The sequence below is a fragment of the Trematomus bernacchii genome, unplaced genomic scaffold, assembly GCF_902827165.1.
Source record: "Trematomus bernacchii unplaced genomic scaffold, fTreBer1.1, whole genome shotgun sequence".
Lineage (NCBI taxonomy): Eukaryota > Metazoa > Chordata > Actinopteri > Perciformes > Nototheniidae > Trematomus > Trematomus bernacchii.
Genome location: NW_022987685.1, coordinates 3,433,837 through 3,450,300, shown reverse-complemented (window position 1 = coordinate 3,450,300; position 16,464 = coordinate 3,433,837). Strand labels below are relative to the sequence as shown.

Sequence of the window (16,464 nt, the reverse complement as noted above, 5' to 3'; positions counted from 1 at the left end):
GTTTTTTAACTCCACAGCGTCTTTGGAAAGTATTCATAGCTTGGTTCTCTGTCCATTGAGGATTCCTCCTCCTCAGTGGCTCTGCCCCGGGCTCCACCATTGTCAAGTCCCTCTGAAATAAAACCATATCCGGTCAGCTTTTCAAAATAAAGCTCCCCGTAGGGGCATTTCAGGTTGTACCGTTACTGCTACTTAGGCTTCAGTGGGGAGTATTCAATTGCTTTAGTAATACATTTTTAAAGGTAGCAATACTTAACTTAAATCATTTAATTTTATGCTGCGTCTTCTTCACTTTGGATGAACATTATATTCCATATATCCCCTGGCATACATCTATAATGTAGTCGTTAATAATAACCTCTTCGAGTACACGTTATTACTTTACTTGGATGCCAATAAAGTTGACAGCATTTCTGCACTATTACATTCACTTTGCAGAAGTATTCACATAAGATTTCTTATACACAATCAAATATGATAATTTTTTTTTTTTAAATAAAGCCTATATTTCAATGCTCATACCATAGTACTTCAAATAAGGTAAACAACCATTAGAGACAGTAGAATGCTGCTTATATGAATATGAATACAAATGTCCAAAAATACTTTTTTCATACAATATATTTTGTTTAAGATCATTACTTCTGTATACTTGGATAACATTGACTACTTAAACACTGTTGTTTAGCTATGTTCAACTAAGTAATGTATCTGAATACTTCCCTTGGTCTTCTCCTGTGTTTGCCTCTGAACAAGTGCAGTCTTGTTTGCTGTACACACAATAGCCGTGAAAGATTAAATAACAAAAATCCAATTGTGTGTTTGTGTAGTTATATGAGGAGGCGAGGATTTGTTTGCCCTTTGGCTAACATCCATTTTCTTTGTTGTGATCAGGTCGAGTGGGTCCCTTCACTCTATAGAAAACTGGACCAGAGGATAGCATTGAAGTGATCACAGGACAGAGAACATATGCCTTTTAGGCCATTATGCTTTCACCTCCTAGTCTATTTGTTTTCAAGAAGACAATCTTTGAGCAACCTCTAACCTTTTTATGTCTGCAGAGAAGACGTCACCATGTTGTTATGCAGAAAATGGTGCAATGGATCCTACTCAATAATTTAAAACTAATAAATTATTTCCATCTGACTGACTCTGAATCGGACACATCATCTCACACCCCATCAACGGCTGTCATGAATCCTAAACATACTTTTACACTTATCACTGCACTTCACATAATGGACATGAATAAATGTGGACTCTTGTAAAATCTTAATACAAATATGTTATATGTTATTTTATATTCTGTTTCTATGTAGCTAATTTGTACATTATATAATTATATAATAATAATTGATACACAAAAAATAATATATTGTTTTTTAACTGTACTTTGCAGTAGCTTTTTGCATGCAAATCTCCTCATGCATGCAAAACAAGCCTCAGGTGCTGCGTTCAAGTTTTTTCCGAGTCGGTAGCTACATCCCGCAGTAATGAAACATAATAAATAGAAATACTCAACACAGTACCTATTGACTGATTCTTTAACAACCTTAATAAAATAAATAAAATAAATAAGAAAGAACAACACAGTATTTGTGTGTGTTTGGTTTACCTTGACGTGTAAATCAAGTACATAATAATCCCCACGCTCCATGAACGTCACATAGCGGAGTGCTTCCTGGTCAGCAGCGTTGACACATACTGCGCGAAAACGACCTGTTTAAAAGTAAGATATTTTCGACATTCATATAAATTCAATACAACGCAGTGAAATACATTAGACCTGCTTTGATTCAGTGTCCTAGCGCTGATGGAACATGTTCCCACGAGACTTTGCGTGGGGAGCGGGAACTGCTGCGTATCAAATTGAAGGTATGTAAACACTACCGTGAAATTCGTGAAGCTATTATTATGACTAACACTTGTGCAGTTTAATACAATGAATAGACTTACAAAAAAGACTTAAAGAGTTCAAATAGTCGTTGAGACCAGAACTTTTTTTTTTTTAAATAAACTTTATCAAATGATTGCTGGACAATTAGTGATGCAAAATCACATTCAATAACTCAAGAAAAACTTTACTAACAAATTACAATCCAATATATCAAACAAGGATTTTAACAGTTACCACAAACTGAACATTATGATAATAACTTACTTAACCCTTGTATGGTATTCGGGTCTGTGGGACCCGTTTTCATTATTTAGCTAAAGAAAAATGATATGATCAGAATGTGAGGATCACATTTCTGAGAATTCTGAGTCTGACAGTGACTTTGAAGAAGAGGATGAGATTGAGCATCAGCTAGTTACAAAAAAAAGACGAGCCACAGGACCAGCCGGTCAGTGGGCAAAAAAACGAGTAGCACTTGAATTCATTAATGTGATCTAACAAATGTAAAAGGGCAAATATTAACCACATATGCTGTCTATATTGCTTGTAATTGAGATGAAGTAAACATCTGTTGAGTATTTTAACATAAAATAGTTTGATTGTGTTGAATTGAAGCCCAAAAAGGCAGCAGGTCCACCAGACCCACGAACACTGCCTGAGTAACACAAATATGAACACCATACAAGGGTTAATACATTATTGTTTCCACACATCACACAAAGCAAGGTCCATTGTTCTGAGGTTGTATGCATATTGTATTTTAAATTGTCATGTGACGTTCAATTGTGACACACCTTCACCATTGTGATGTCTGACCAACTCATACTGTATAGAATCAATGGACAAACTTGAAACACATACAATAATGTAAACACACTAACTGACATCTACAGACCATGATGACTGTAACAAAAGGAACATTACATTGACATTTAAATAATGAATACTAATATAGACAAGCCAGTGAAATCCACAGACACACACAGTTGAAGTCCCAACAGAAACATTTCTGGGATTTCGTTTTTGTTTTGAAAATGAATTTCTGTGTGCATGGAGGTGGCTGGCAGGCAGACGGTAAGGGGGCGAGTATCTGGGACACGTTTACTCACGAGGGGGGCCGAGTGTTCGGGGAGCAGAATGGAGATGAGGCCTGCAGGAGCTACGAGCTGTGGGACGAGGACCTGAAGTGCATCCAGACGCTCGGACTGACACATTACCGTCTGTCTCTCTCCTGGGCCCGCCTCCTGCCTGACGGGAACACACGACACGTCAATCAAAAAGGTATTTCCATATCCCCATTAGACCCATGCCATATTTCTATTCAAAACAGCACAAATGAACCAGCTTATTTGAGGGTTTCAGTGCTGCGTTACCTCATCACTAGGGTAGGGTCTTTTCCTCTCTTTGTTATGACAGAAATGTGTTTTAGGCTTTGATAAATAGTCCAAACTTCTCAATTTCAACATTGTTATTTACATTGAACATTTTGCATTATTATGACATTGCAATATTGCAGCAAGAGTTGGTCTGGTCGAGTTTTAAAACTGACTTTAGCAAGTTTGATGTCTTTTTTATGTTTGTTTTTCTCTCTATACACTTTAAGGTACTCTCTCCCAGATGTATACTGGGATACCAACGTTTTGATGACTGATTTAAAGGAGACATATATTGCTAATTTTCAGGTTCAAATTCTCTTTTGGGTTTCTACTAGAACACGTTTATATGCTTTAATGTTAAAGAAACACGTTATATTTCCTCGTAATATATACCTATATGCAACCTCAGTCTGAAACGCTCAGTTTTAGCGCCTGTTCCTTTAAGGCTCCCTAAAATAACCCAATCTGCTCTGATTGGCTTCTGAGAAGAATTGCAAAGGTAATCGTAGGTTGAGATACTCTTATTGGGTATATTCTACCAAGCCTGCATGTGACGTAGGAAGAGGAACCAAATCTGAATGTCCTTTTGAATCATATGTTTACAAAATGTCATGGTTTCCACTCCAGATGTACAAAAAGCATTGAAACTGAGTTTTTCCTGTGTGTCCAACAGGGGTGGAGTACTACAACAAGGTGATTGATGATTTGCTGGCCTGCAATGTATCCCCCATGGTCACACTTTACCACTTCGACCTGCCTCAGGCTCTGCAGGATCAGGGCGGCTGGAAATCAGCAGGTACCGCGACCCTGTTCGACAGCTACGCCAAGTTCTGCTTCCACACATTTGGCGACCGAGTCAAACTTTGGATCACCATCAACGAGCCCTACGTGTGTGCCAAACTGGGCCACGAGGACGGCATCCACGCCCCGGGGTTAAAGGAGCCGGGGACTGCCGCCTACCTGGTGGGCCACAACATGCTGCGAGCCCACGCCATGGCCTGGCACAGCTACGACTCTCTGTACAGGGCGCAGCAGGAGGGCGCCGTGTCTCTGGCCATCAACAGCGACTGGCTGGAGCCTCTGAACGCAGGATGCACCGAGGATATCGCTGCCACTGAACGCCTCCTCGCCTTCACACTCGGGTGGTTTGCCTGGCCTGTGTTTGTAACAGGAGATTATCCAGAAATAATGAGATCAGCCATCGACGCTCAGAGTGAGAAGACGGGCTGCAGCTCGAGACTGCCCAGTTTTTCTAAGGATGAGCCAGCCATTCTGGGCACAGCAGACTTCTTTGCGCTGAATTACTACACGTCTCGTAAAGTGAAGCAGGGAGGAGGTTGTGGAGAGAAGCTGTGTATGAAGAGCGACCGAGACGCAGGAGAAGTTTTGCACCCGTCCTGGCCTATCTGTGGTGTGTCCTGGCTCGCTGTTGTGCCTCAAGGCTTGAGGAAACTTCTCAAGTACATCAAGGTAAAACTACTGCTGTATCACATCACTACAAAGTATGGCTGCACGATATTGAGAGAAAATATTGCCGTATGACTGGGGTGTCCAAACCTTTTTCACGAGGGCCACATACAGAAAAATATACTGGGTCACTCACTAGAGCAGGGGTCGGCAACCCCTGGCACGCGTGCCACCAATGGCACGCGGCACCATAACCAGTGGCACACTAGGAATAAGTGGAATAAGTGTGCAAAATATTAAAATTTTATTTTCGGATCCTGAACGTATCGGATCTCCCCGTTACCTGCAGAAGGAAGCCATGCACGCAACGCAGCCCCGCTCTCTTTAACTCCAGGCGACTTTCTGCCGCTTTCCTCCGTAATGCAGTGCTGATAGTTTCACCACAGAGGAAAGCACTTCACAAATTGCATTACCCATAAGGAGCTGTAAAAATGGCGCAGTTTTTGCGTGGCGATCGATATCGGCCGATACTCACTCTCTGCCGATCGATCGGTGCTCTCTAAAAAGGCCGATCGCGAGACGTAAAATACATGACACTTTTCTCTGTGTGCGGCAAAACAAGCTCGCCAAAATGGCTTCACCAGTCTGGCAGTATTTTAAGGTGTCCGACAGTAAAATAGCGGTGCAACGTGTGTGAAGCAGAAATCCTGCAGCTCCACCCGCTGTGACGGACCGGTGAGCGAAGCAAAACACACAAGAGTTAGACCTACTGTAACACACTTACCTATTTTATCTACCTCTGGAACAAGCTAAACTAGTTATAAATATATTTATTCTTCACTGTCACTCATTACTGGATCAGTGAGCTGCATGAGACGATACTGACAGGCTGTCAGGAGAGAGAGAGAGAGGGGGAGAGAGGAAAAGAGAGCGCTTCCGCTAATTTCTCCCGTGTTATTATCCAAAGTTAATGTAAACTTGAATAATGTAGGCTACTTCATTTGAATGTAATAATTATGTTGGTTGTTGTTTGTGGAAGCGCCAGTGAACGAGCCCCATTAACTGAGTTTTAAACATCACTTTTCACGAGCGTTTTCGTCGAGCTCTTCACCCCCCCCCGTTGATAATTCACGATCGTCGGCACGCTGATAATTTTTTTTTTTTTTAATGGCACTTCATATCAAAAAGGTTGCCGACCCCTGCACTAGAGGTATATTGTCTCATAAGTTCAGTTATAAGTTAGTAAAATCAATCAAATGTAGGTAAATTATGCTTGTGAGTGTTGGCAGCTCATCCCTTAAAACAGAAGCCTCAGATTGATTATAATAAGAAGAAATAGGAAGGGTGTATTTCAAGCTTGTTATGTAAATAAGTCATTGGGCTTTTTTCTTATCAACTAAGATATGTTAGAAAATGTTTCCAACTTTAATTGACTGAATATATATGAAAAGTGGTCTTATGAACACATGAATACTACTGTGTAATATATTTTTACATTTATATTTAATAAGTACAATATAAGACAAGCACAAGTTTCATTTGTGGGCCATATTCCACTATACTTTTTTAATTTGCTGAGGGCAGATTCAAAATGGACCGCGGGCCGTAGTCTGGACACCCCTGGCGTATGAAAAAAAAAAGGAAGTTTTCCAAGATGACATCAAAGTTTTTGGTCAACATCATCCATGTGACATTTGCACATCGTGTTACCTATCTCGAAACAATATATGTCGTGCAGCCCTACAACAATCTATCCCCAAACACATCCCTCACTTTGAGTGTGAATTCAATCAGCTGAAATGTGAAGTCATTTTTCTCTCTTCTCCTGGCATCAAACTGAATTGACCGACAAGAAGACAAATCGCCTTCCGCCAAACGAGTAGAACACCCTGGCATTTGTTTAGTGTCTTGCTATTGATTTTGTATGCGGTAATCTTCTTTTAACACCTCCAGAAACACATTGATGCTTCATTAGTGCTGTCACATTGAATGAAACAGTTACTTTGCTGAAAGTGTTTGCAATTGCAATTTCCTGCTGTTGTGCCTTGTCACAGGCCATTAGTTTGATCTTGGCACCGTTGAAAAGCAGCTAAACGGCACACTGTGGACCAATCTGTCTCGCGCTGGATGTCTGACAGCTCAGATGCCTTGTTTGACGACAATATTTGCCCCGTGACTTTCCAGAACAATTTCAACAACCCAGCGGTGTACGTCACAGAGAACGGCTTCTCTCAGGTGGGCCCGCTGCAGACCGAGGACGTGCAGCGCGCCGAGTTTTACAAGGACACCATCGCAGAAGTGGCTAAAGGTAAATCTGGAATGGAAATAAGATAAATGCCATTAGCACACAGTTGTACAGTCCACATTAATTGAGCAAATGACAGTGAAATCCTTTCTAAAATGAGCAAACACAACACTTTGGTGTCAGTCCAGTGAAATGAATGCTCAAATGTGGTCTGTTACACATCTAGCTCTTGCAATTTGGTATACATGATTCACAAATATAGGATGCAAAGATTGGTTGCTGTTGTATACAAATGTTTTACTTTGCATATCACCAACCAACATGTACACTATTGGCAAAGTTGACTCATTCTTATAAATCTTGCATTAGATAGTGCTCAATTAAAAGAGATCTTAAAGGGTTTTACATGTATAACTAAATAAGTTTCATTTGAAATGGCAGAAAAAAACGTAATAAATTGACTTCCAGACTATAATACTCAGGAGTTATTGCCCAGATGTTAAGTTTGTTTTGGCACCACCATCTGGCCAATCTATGTAAATATTATTTCCAAGGATATCAAAAAGTAGAATTTGTTGTTTCTGTTGGAATGAATAACAGTAATTTAGGGCTAATACAATTGTATTAGACCCTTTGGTTAGTTTTCATATTTGCTACTTGTTGCAGATAATTCATTCAAGTTTTTACTCTGTGTTTGTGTGTAGCTCTACAAGAAGATGGGGTTAATGTCCGTGGATACTTCGCCTGGTCACTGCTGGACAACTTCGAATGGGCGGATGGATTCAGCGTCCGTTTTGGATTGTTCCATGTGGACTTCGCTGATGCAAAGCGAAAACGAACATTATACCGGTCTGGACGGGAGTACGCAAAGATCATCTCGAAAAACAGATGTGGTCAATCTTGAAGATAAAACTTAATACAAATAATTAGAAATCCACGTTGTACAGCCTTATTAAACTAGCAGATTTTGCATTATATTTGTCCGAACAGTGTGCCTTTTATTGTACGTTTGGGTTACTTCTCAGTTACGAATATGGTCATTTATAAATAATCTAACTTCAACAGGGGATGCAAGGACATTGGCAAAGAGTGTTAAGTTGATTTATATGGGATAAAATTCAGTATTTATGGAGAGTTCCACACACATGGGCCAAAGGCAGCTGCTGCATAGACCTGCAGAAGGATTTGTTGGAATGAATTGCATTTGTCCATTCACATTTGATGTATAGCAATCTTATCTATCCACTTAAATCTACCTGAACAACCTTCCGTAAGTTTCCATTTCAAGGTTAAGTAAACACTGATGTTAGCTTATTGTAGTTACTGGTATTTGAAGTACACGGGAAAATAAATGACACAGTCCCTTTGGTCATTCTTTTTAAATTCAACACCCTGTACCACCTCACCTATCACACAGGTAGGATCAAACACTATGTTATCATAATGCCGCCAGGCTGCATAAAGCACACTCCAGCGGCCTCAGAAGGGGAGCCAGCTGAAAGCAACAGATGTCCTGCCACAGGAAGAGGAGTGAAACGCCATTTGTGTTCCCCGGACAGCTGTGCAAACTCTACTTAAAGAAAGAAAAGAGTGAACAAGGCGAAAAGCCACCCGAGGCCTTCTGTTGATTCTGTGAGCATGCTGTGGTTAAGGTAGGATTATTTATATGGGCTGAAGAAGAGAAAAGTGCACTGCAAATCAACAAGCTTGGGAGCCATATTGAATATAAGTGTGTACAGGTGTGTGTGAAAGAGGGATTTGTAGTCAGTTTTAGGCTTACTTAAAGGAAAATGCCAGATAAAATCAACTTGATTTTCAGAAGCAGAGCAGTTTGATGTTCCTGTTTGTTGGCCTACACTGCCACCTTGTGGTAGTAAAGAGAAATGCAGATTTTATTCAGCAGCTCATTGTGCACTTTATCTGGTGTCACATGATGTGCTGCTCGGATTAATAAAATGCATCCTGGTTGGTGTAACAATAAACAACTAAAGCAGCTCCCTAACCACAATACATCATAGATTTAACACAATTAATATTTATGCTCCGATGTGAAGGAAAATATCATTTATATTCTTTGTTGGGAGACTTTGTTTGCATTAATAAACACGGTGTATCGTGACATCCAGTTGGCTGTGCATACTGCTCTCAACAGATGTGAGTAATACCCTCGTGGCCCTCCTCCATCTATGTCACGCCGAGTGAGATTCTCCTTTGTCTTATGATGAATAACAAGCTATTGTGGAAACATGAATAATGCCACTGCCGCTCGCGTTAGAACTCTTTGCGGGCTGCTTTGAGCACAAAGTTAAATCTCGCACTCTTTCAACGCTAATGAAGTTCATCTCATATCTGCGGCTCTGTCACAAGCTGTTTTAAATCTCAGCAGAATGATGGCGACACACCACAAAGCCCTGAACATTTACTAAACACATGTTATACGCAGCCTGTCAGGTGGGGACAACTGATTAAAAAAACAAGCAATGAAACTTGTAGGGTAAAATATAAAAGCAACAATTGAAAAGAGAGAAAAATCCCAACTACAGCAGGGTTGAATCATGTTTCAGCTCAATTCCCAGCTGACTTTATATTAGTAATTCCACCAGCTGTCTCCAGTATTGATGGATTCAATCTGGCTGCAGGTAGCATGCAGGAAGCACCGCTGCATTGATGGAATGAAATATGAGCAAGAAGTTCCCCTGCACTTAGTGAATGTAAGGAATAATATGTGCCTATTGCAGGTTGGAAAGCTTAAAACATTAATTAGCATTTAAATAATTCACTCCTCCAGTCTCTTTAATAGCCCAACTACGAATATTCAACTTCAATTCATTACGGCGAGCAGAATTTATTCTGATTAGGCCATGGTGTGGAGAAAACCACAGAAGAAACCATTTCTAAATGTGCTCTCCAATTAGGCGCCAAATATATCATGTGTATAGATAAGTTGCTTTTGACAATGAATTAGTACGTTTAATTGTAACATTCAATCACATTCACTGGCGGAGATTTACCCCGAGGAGAATTCTGGCAAATTACCCAGAGAGGCCCATTTGTATTGGACCAAACTTAACTCATTATATTTTTTGACAGACTATGAAATACTCCATAACTGTGAAATCCATCTACTTATTATAAATTAAATAAATAATCTTCATTGCATGTTTTATTATTAAAAGCACAATCTGGTGCAGTGCTTACAGGTGCAAAGGGTATGACTTCTGGCAAATAATTACCTGTTTCTATTTACTGATTACCCTCATATGCATATTCCCTGGAGAAATGGTATAATTAGATTGTTGCTTCAATATCAAGATGAAGAGACATGAGCCACTCCCTTCCTCTGTAGCTGATAAACCCCCCCCCCCCCCTCTCCCCTATTTGTCTGGGTGTCTCAGTCAGCTGGCGAGGGACCGGCAGAGGCCCAAACCTCCTCTCAGCCTGCCTTCTGTCTCCTTCTTCCCCTCTCTTGCTCTTCTTCAGCTCATCATCTCCCCCTCTCCTAATCGCATTGCTCATTTTCCATTGACAAGAGACTATGAGGAGAGAGGGAGGAGGAGAAAAAACAGCACAAACTTTCTAAATCCCATTGACCTACTTCGCCAGACATTTCACTGGGAATTTATATTAGTGCAAAAATAGTTAGAAGAAGAAGAAATGTTTCTCTCTTTCAGCTGGGAGCCATTTTCTCTCACATTTTGATCCTGTATGACCACTACAGTGCATTATACCAGAGGATAACCGCCTTACTGTGGCATCAGAAGCGCCTGCCGCCACTTTTGACAGTGGCATAAGAAGCATGACATCGGAGCCATAAAAAGCTTTTGGAAGGCCTCGTCTTTGATTGATGAATTTGTCGGCGCGCAGACAGGATTGAGGGGGGGATGAATATTGCTAGGCCTTGAAGACAGGAGGTTGGAATTATGGCGGACCCATACAGAGAAGTGAAGCGGCGAGACGGAAAGAGAATAAAAAGAGAGAAAGGCAATTCAAATCTTTTTCTTTTAAGTCCCTCCCTGAGGGGCTGCAGATGACCCTGCTAACGACTGCTGAAGTTCCAACTCCCCTGAGTGTGATGGCGCCGCGTGACGGGAGGGGGGGTTCGTGGACCTGCCTGAAAAATTGAAAGCTCGTAGAATATTCAGCTAACCCTGAGCGCTCGGTAGGGGGTGGTGATTGGGGGGCACATGATTGGTATTCAGGGTGTGTGTGTGGTGGGTAAGCCCAGCGGTGGTGGTGGCGAGAGAGAGACCCCCCCCCCCTCAGTGTGTGTGTGTGTGTGGTGGGCAATGAGCCGGGCGCAGTGTCTCCTGGGAACAGTGGTAGGAGTGAACAGGAAGAGAAAGAGACAATTTATAGAAGCTTTAAAGTGAATGTGAGTGTGATGGCGTCGTATCGGGGCTGGATCCAAGAGAGAGACTAACGACGTGGATATAACCTCGCGCTCCCAATATGCAAACACAATGTCATCAACAAAGAAAGAGTGGAGAATCCATCTGCTGCAGAATCTCCTCTGAAACTTTAGAGATGGGAAATGGTTACCTGGGGGTTTTATCAGTCTGAAAGTAATGAAAGGAATACGAAGGGCCACATACAGGATGAGCACCATGATTGAACTTTCCTAGGCCATGGAAATATCACATTGGAAATCCTAATTAATGTAGTGTTCCCCTTTACTTTCTAAGATGTGGAATATTGATACATTAGCGCCAAGAGGCAAGTGAGTGAAAAATGGTGATGCGTTTTCTAAGACTGATCTAAATGGGTTTCTCTGCTGTTTAATGACAGGTGAAGGGAAAGGTATTGCAAGGATATTCTTCAGAAGTTTGCTAATTCTTATTACGTTTTTTGAAACGTGGGATTTTTTAAAGGATTATTTACGTTTCGTTTACATCTAATGGAAAAGTTCCTTAAAGGTGGGGTAGGTAAGTTTGAGAAACCGCCTCGAGATACACTTTTTGTTATATTCCATGGAATGCTCTTAACATCCCGATAGCAATGAATATCTTAAAATCCATAAAAAAATGTCATCTGTGGAAGCCGTAATAGCACGACCAATCATTTTAGCCGGCCCGGCTAAACAAACTTATCTCGTGCCCTCATTGGTCATGTGCGCCTTCGTGTGTGTTGGAGGAGGGGCTCTGTAAGGAAGTGGCAGATTTTCTCCGGTTGTGTATTTTCAAATTCTAGCGATCTCGAGCCGGTTTCTCAAACTTACCTACCCTACCTTTAAACAAGTTAAACAGGTGAAACTTTTTTTGTCAGGATGATGTTGTGTTTTAAGTGTTTGTTATTGTAACAGCTTTCTTTTTTTAGTCAATTTGAATTTCTTCATAAGAGAAAACTATTTTGACCAGACCTAAAAAATGTATCACTTGCTGCTCAGGGCTTCTAGAAGTTCACTATCTGAAAGCTCCAGTTTACTGCCACCATTTTATCATAAACAATACAAGAGATTGCCATAAATCTGGAAATAAGACCTGTACATTTCCTTTAGTCTTAGTACTGTACAAGACACTCTAAACTACAGTACATTTAGAGTTGTGTGAGTGCCGCTCTTTATTGGAGTTTTAAAACAAAAAGTACTTCCTGGAACAACAAGTGTTTCCTGTGTAAAACTCTGCGGCTCATCTTTGATTAACTGCAGACGCTGCTTTAAGTTCAGGCCATTTGAAGTGCGAGCGGACGCATGGGGCGCCGAGCAACAGCGCGCAGACTAATTAACTCTAAGTGTTGTAAGACATGCTCCCTTCTCACCCGTGTTGTCACTCATGGTTTGAGTGGCGCTAATGAGAGAATTATCTAGCCTCGGACCCTGGTAATGCATTCAAATGAACACCAGCTGACCTGACCTATGAGATGGCTTTTTAATCTCTCCACTTAATACCAATCAGACCTGTGTTCTCATGTGCTTACACTGGGAGGGCCCTCTACTCCAAACGCCGCCATCCACTGCTTTTTCTCCCACTGTTGATCTAAGGGAGCGAGTTAATTGTCTTGGATGGCTCAAGGGCCTGTGCTGATATTATGCAGGGATCCTCAGGTGCGCCGGATAAAACAGGTGGATATGGCATCAAAGTAAAAGTGTTTGAGTTTGTGTGTGCGTCGTGTAAGCCCCTTATCATGAGAACCCAGTTGAGGATTAAGAAGGTTAATAAGGTCATGAGTTTGCAACAAAAATCTGCGACATACAATAGAGCTTTGGCATTGTTGGACAAACCTGTGACTCAATTGTTGTGCTCTAGATGCAATACAAACGTTCTGCAGGGGGTGGGTTGGGGGAATTTAATAATTACCTGCTGGTATTACCAATTTAAGCGTTTATACTTTGGCAAGTAAGCCTGTGTATCAAATTGGATCAAGGTATTTTCGGTTTGTTTTGTAGCGAGCTTAACTGTGATGGTTTGTTTCAGGCAGACAGCGCACAACTTGTGGGCAACATGAGCAATAAGCCCTTTCAAGTGTTTGGGCTGCAGCCGCTTTTGTTGCTCGAGGTAACAAATAGCAGAACAGCCAGAGTTCAAGGCTGCTCGCGAAATGGTTGGTGCGTTTCAATGCCTTTTGGGGAGACTTTTATTGTTATAAATCTTGTGGTGTACTCGGAGCATGCATAGTGTGTGCCAGGGAGTCCAACACAACACATCTGCTCGTGTAAACTTGCAAATGGAGGTGTAGAAAGCAAGTGCACCCTCCTGGCCTGCAACCATGCCACACTGCAGCATGTATCAGGATAGAGAGGGAGAAAAAAACTATTGATGAGCCTAATATGCCGCTCTCTCCACCTCCCTCAAGTCATTAGAATCTATATTCTTATATTGTTCACAAGCAGTCAGGATTTGCTTGAATGAGGCCCAATTAAAAGGGATTTAATAGGATTTGCTTATTGCTGATTCAAGGAGGTGGTTTGCATTTCCACTCTGCAATGTATATTTGTACGTTACAGTATTGAATGAGGGGTAAGCCCTTCGAGTGTTGTCATCTTGAAGGATATAATATTTAAATCGCAATAAGGGCTGGGATTAGATGCATTATTATGCAGCTTCATTTTGTCTCCCCATTATATGAATATACAGTATCCTGAGTGAGGATCAGTGCAGACAGTGTTTTGACTGCTCTGCATGTGTGATCAAACCCAGTGTCAGAATATTGCTCTAATTATGGCGGGTGAAAAGTTTGCTTGTGCAGAGACACAGTATTCAATTACTTGTTACCAGCCTGGGTGCATTGTACAGCACCTCTTTACATGTCGCCGGCTGACAGCTAATTGTACGGCAGACAATAAAGATCAGCTACAGTGTTGTGACGTGTGTGTGTGTATGTGTGTGTGTGTGTGTGTGTGTGTGTGTGTGTGTGTGTGTGTGTGTGTGTGTGTGTGTGTGTGTGTGTGTGTGTGTGTGTGTGTGTGTGTGTGTGTGTGTGTGTGTGTGTGTGGCACGGTTGCAGCTTTTGTCTCTCTATCTCAGCCCACAGGCCCATTGTCATGCAGGCGCTCAGGTAACGGGGCCCCGTCGTCACTCATCTGCCTGACGGGCCGCCGCTATCAGCCCCGCCGCTGACTGATGATGGGAGTGTGTTAGCACCACACAGTGTGTTGCACCGAAGGGGGGTCTGTGGCAGGTAGGCAGGCAGAGAGAGAGAAGAGATGGATACCACCCCCCCCCCCCCACCCGACTGAGGGCCGTGTTAGAGGCCAGTACTGCATTCACTGACCGTGCCCCTGGGCAATACAGGGGCAAGCAGGGACAGCAGTGTTGTTTGGATGGATCAGTTGTCACAGAATGACAATGAAAAGAAAGTTTGTGCAGCTGGATGAGAACACAGTGTTAACTAAAGGATGTGATGCGGCTCAAGTTCAACTGTCACCTAGACTTAACTGTTACTCTACAACAGAGGCTGTCAAACTGTGGTGTGGAAGTCCACCAAATAAAGTTACAGGAGTCTGTTTATTAGGAAGGTGAGTACATGTATATAGCACCATGTCATACACAGAGGTCTTTCCAAGTGCTTTACAGGTAAAAGGTAGGAAATCTAAAAGTATAACATGTGATGGGATCTGAGAGGTTGGGGAAATGTGTTCTTTCTTTAAAAAGTTCCACCTGTTTAATGGTCTTATTTTTAAGTAATAGTCAACCCTACAAAGAATAAAAGCGTGAATGTTGTTCTCTAAATCTTTCTTGGACAAAACGTTTTACAGCTTTGTTTTTAGATGCTAAAGTTTGTTTTAACTTGAACATGTGCAATATAAATCTTCATCAATTCATGTTGGAACAATATGCAAACAAGAGGATTACAAGAGTTCTGTATGCAGAAGAGTACATTAAATGTTAAGTAGAATGGACAGATTTTTTTTAGACAGGTAAGGCAAGAAAAACATTTTGATGCTCCTCAAGCAAACACGCCAGTCAAACTGAAGTTGAGGAGTGTGACAGTCTACCTTGCTGTCAGGTACACTGTTAAAATATTTCACTGTCTGTCATACAACTGTAGCAGGTTGGATCAAGTTCTCTCAGGAAATGGAAATATCAGTTTTTATCATATTTAGAGAACGTTGAGTTAGTCTGAATGTCAAATACCCCTATGTGTACATTATATGCACATCCATGCACAGGTGTTATGAATTTGTGTGGACGTACGTTTGAGCGCTCTCAAGCTGTCCGGGAAGATCAATGCGTCCGCATCGATGTCGTCTTGCCCTCCGCACGTGAAGTGAATGGAAGGGGGGGGGGGGGGGGGAGGAGGGAGAGGCAAAAGGGTGGGAGGAGAGTGGGATGAGAGGCGCGCTAAATGGATGCGATGCAAATGGCACCAGAGGACATAGGAATCAATTTACCTTATTGAAACAAATGAGAGAAGCTCAGCCCTGCCATGGCAAGTGTTCCTTTTTTTTGGCCGCCCCCATTGTTATTGTAATTAACCCACCCAACCCAAATCCCTGACCCTCCCTCTCACAAACACCCCCCCGTCCCTGACGCCTGGGGTCCCTTTTACCCTAATGAAAAAGCCTCAGAGGTGCCCAGGTAAAACTGGAGGTGCCGTAATCGTGATTCATGGCCCTGGGTGACATGCTAAAAGGCATGGAGATCTGCCTGGGAAAGCATTTAGGAAAGGGGTTTCCATGTGCGTGCGCCAACACCCCCGCCGCCACCACACACACACACACACACACACACACACACACACACACACACACACACACACACACACACACACACACACACACACACACACACACACACACACACACACACACACACACACACACACACACACACACACACACACACACACACACACACACACACACACACACACACACACACACACACACACACACACACACGCCTAATGACTTACGGACATTCCCCATGCTCATGTTTATACACTTTCATGGAATCCCAATAACCAAAATGGACTCCCCCTAACATGCTATGACCTCAGAGCTAAGTGGCCAGCACCCTGCCTTTTTCATATAGTGATGTCCTATTGAACATTTGCCATGCTTTTGTTTAAGGGTAGGGCCACATTGACGCCTCAGGTTTAAT

General features: G+C 42.1%; 1 protein-coding gene across 1 annotated transcript; it reads left to right on the top strand.

Annotated features, from left to right (window-relative positions):
- Window positions 1-1,694: 1,694 nt before the first annotated feature.
- gba3 (glucosidase, beta, acid 3) lies at window positions 1,695-7,902 on the top strand. Its single transcript, XM_034136627.1, has 6 exons — window positions 1,695-1,729; window positions 1,801-1,875; window positions 2,954-3,178; window positions 3,947-4,743; window positions 6,865-6,988; window positions 7,630-7,902. Exons 2-6 carry the CDS (start codon window positions 1,821-1,823, stop codon window positions 7,827-7,829), a joined length of 1,401 nt encoding a protein of 466 aa, XP_033992518.1. The 5' UTR covers window positions 1,695-1,729; window positions 1,801-1,820; the 3' UTR covers window positions 7,830-7,902.
- Window positions 7,903-16,464: the final 8,562 nt, after the last annotated feature.

What these genes read in the sequence shown, in the direction of transcription:
- gba3 (XM_034136627.1), top strand. Translation starts at nt 1,821, where the DNA reads ATGTTCCCACGAGACTTTGCGTGGGGAGCGGGAACTGCTGCGTATCAA. An exon ending in AACTTCTCAAGTACATCAAG is followed by an intron (nt 4,744 to 6,864) that starts GTAAAACTACTG and finishes GTGACTTTCCAG; the next exon opens with AACAATTTCAACAACCCAGC. An exon ending in CATCGCAGAAGTGGCTAAAG is followed by an intron (nt 6,989 to 7,629) that starts GTAAATCTGGAA and finishes GTTTGTGTGTAG; the next exon opens with CTCTACAAGAAGATGGGGTT.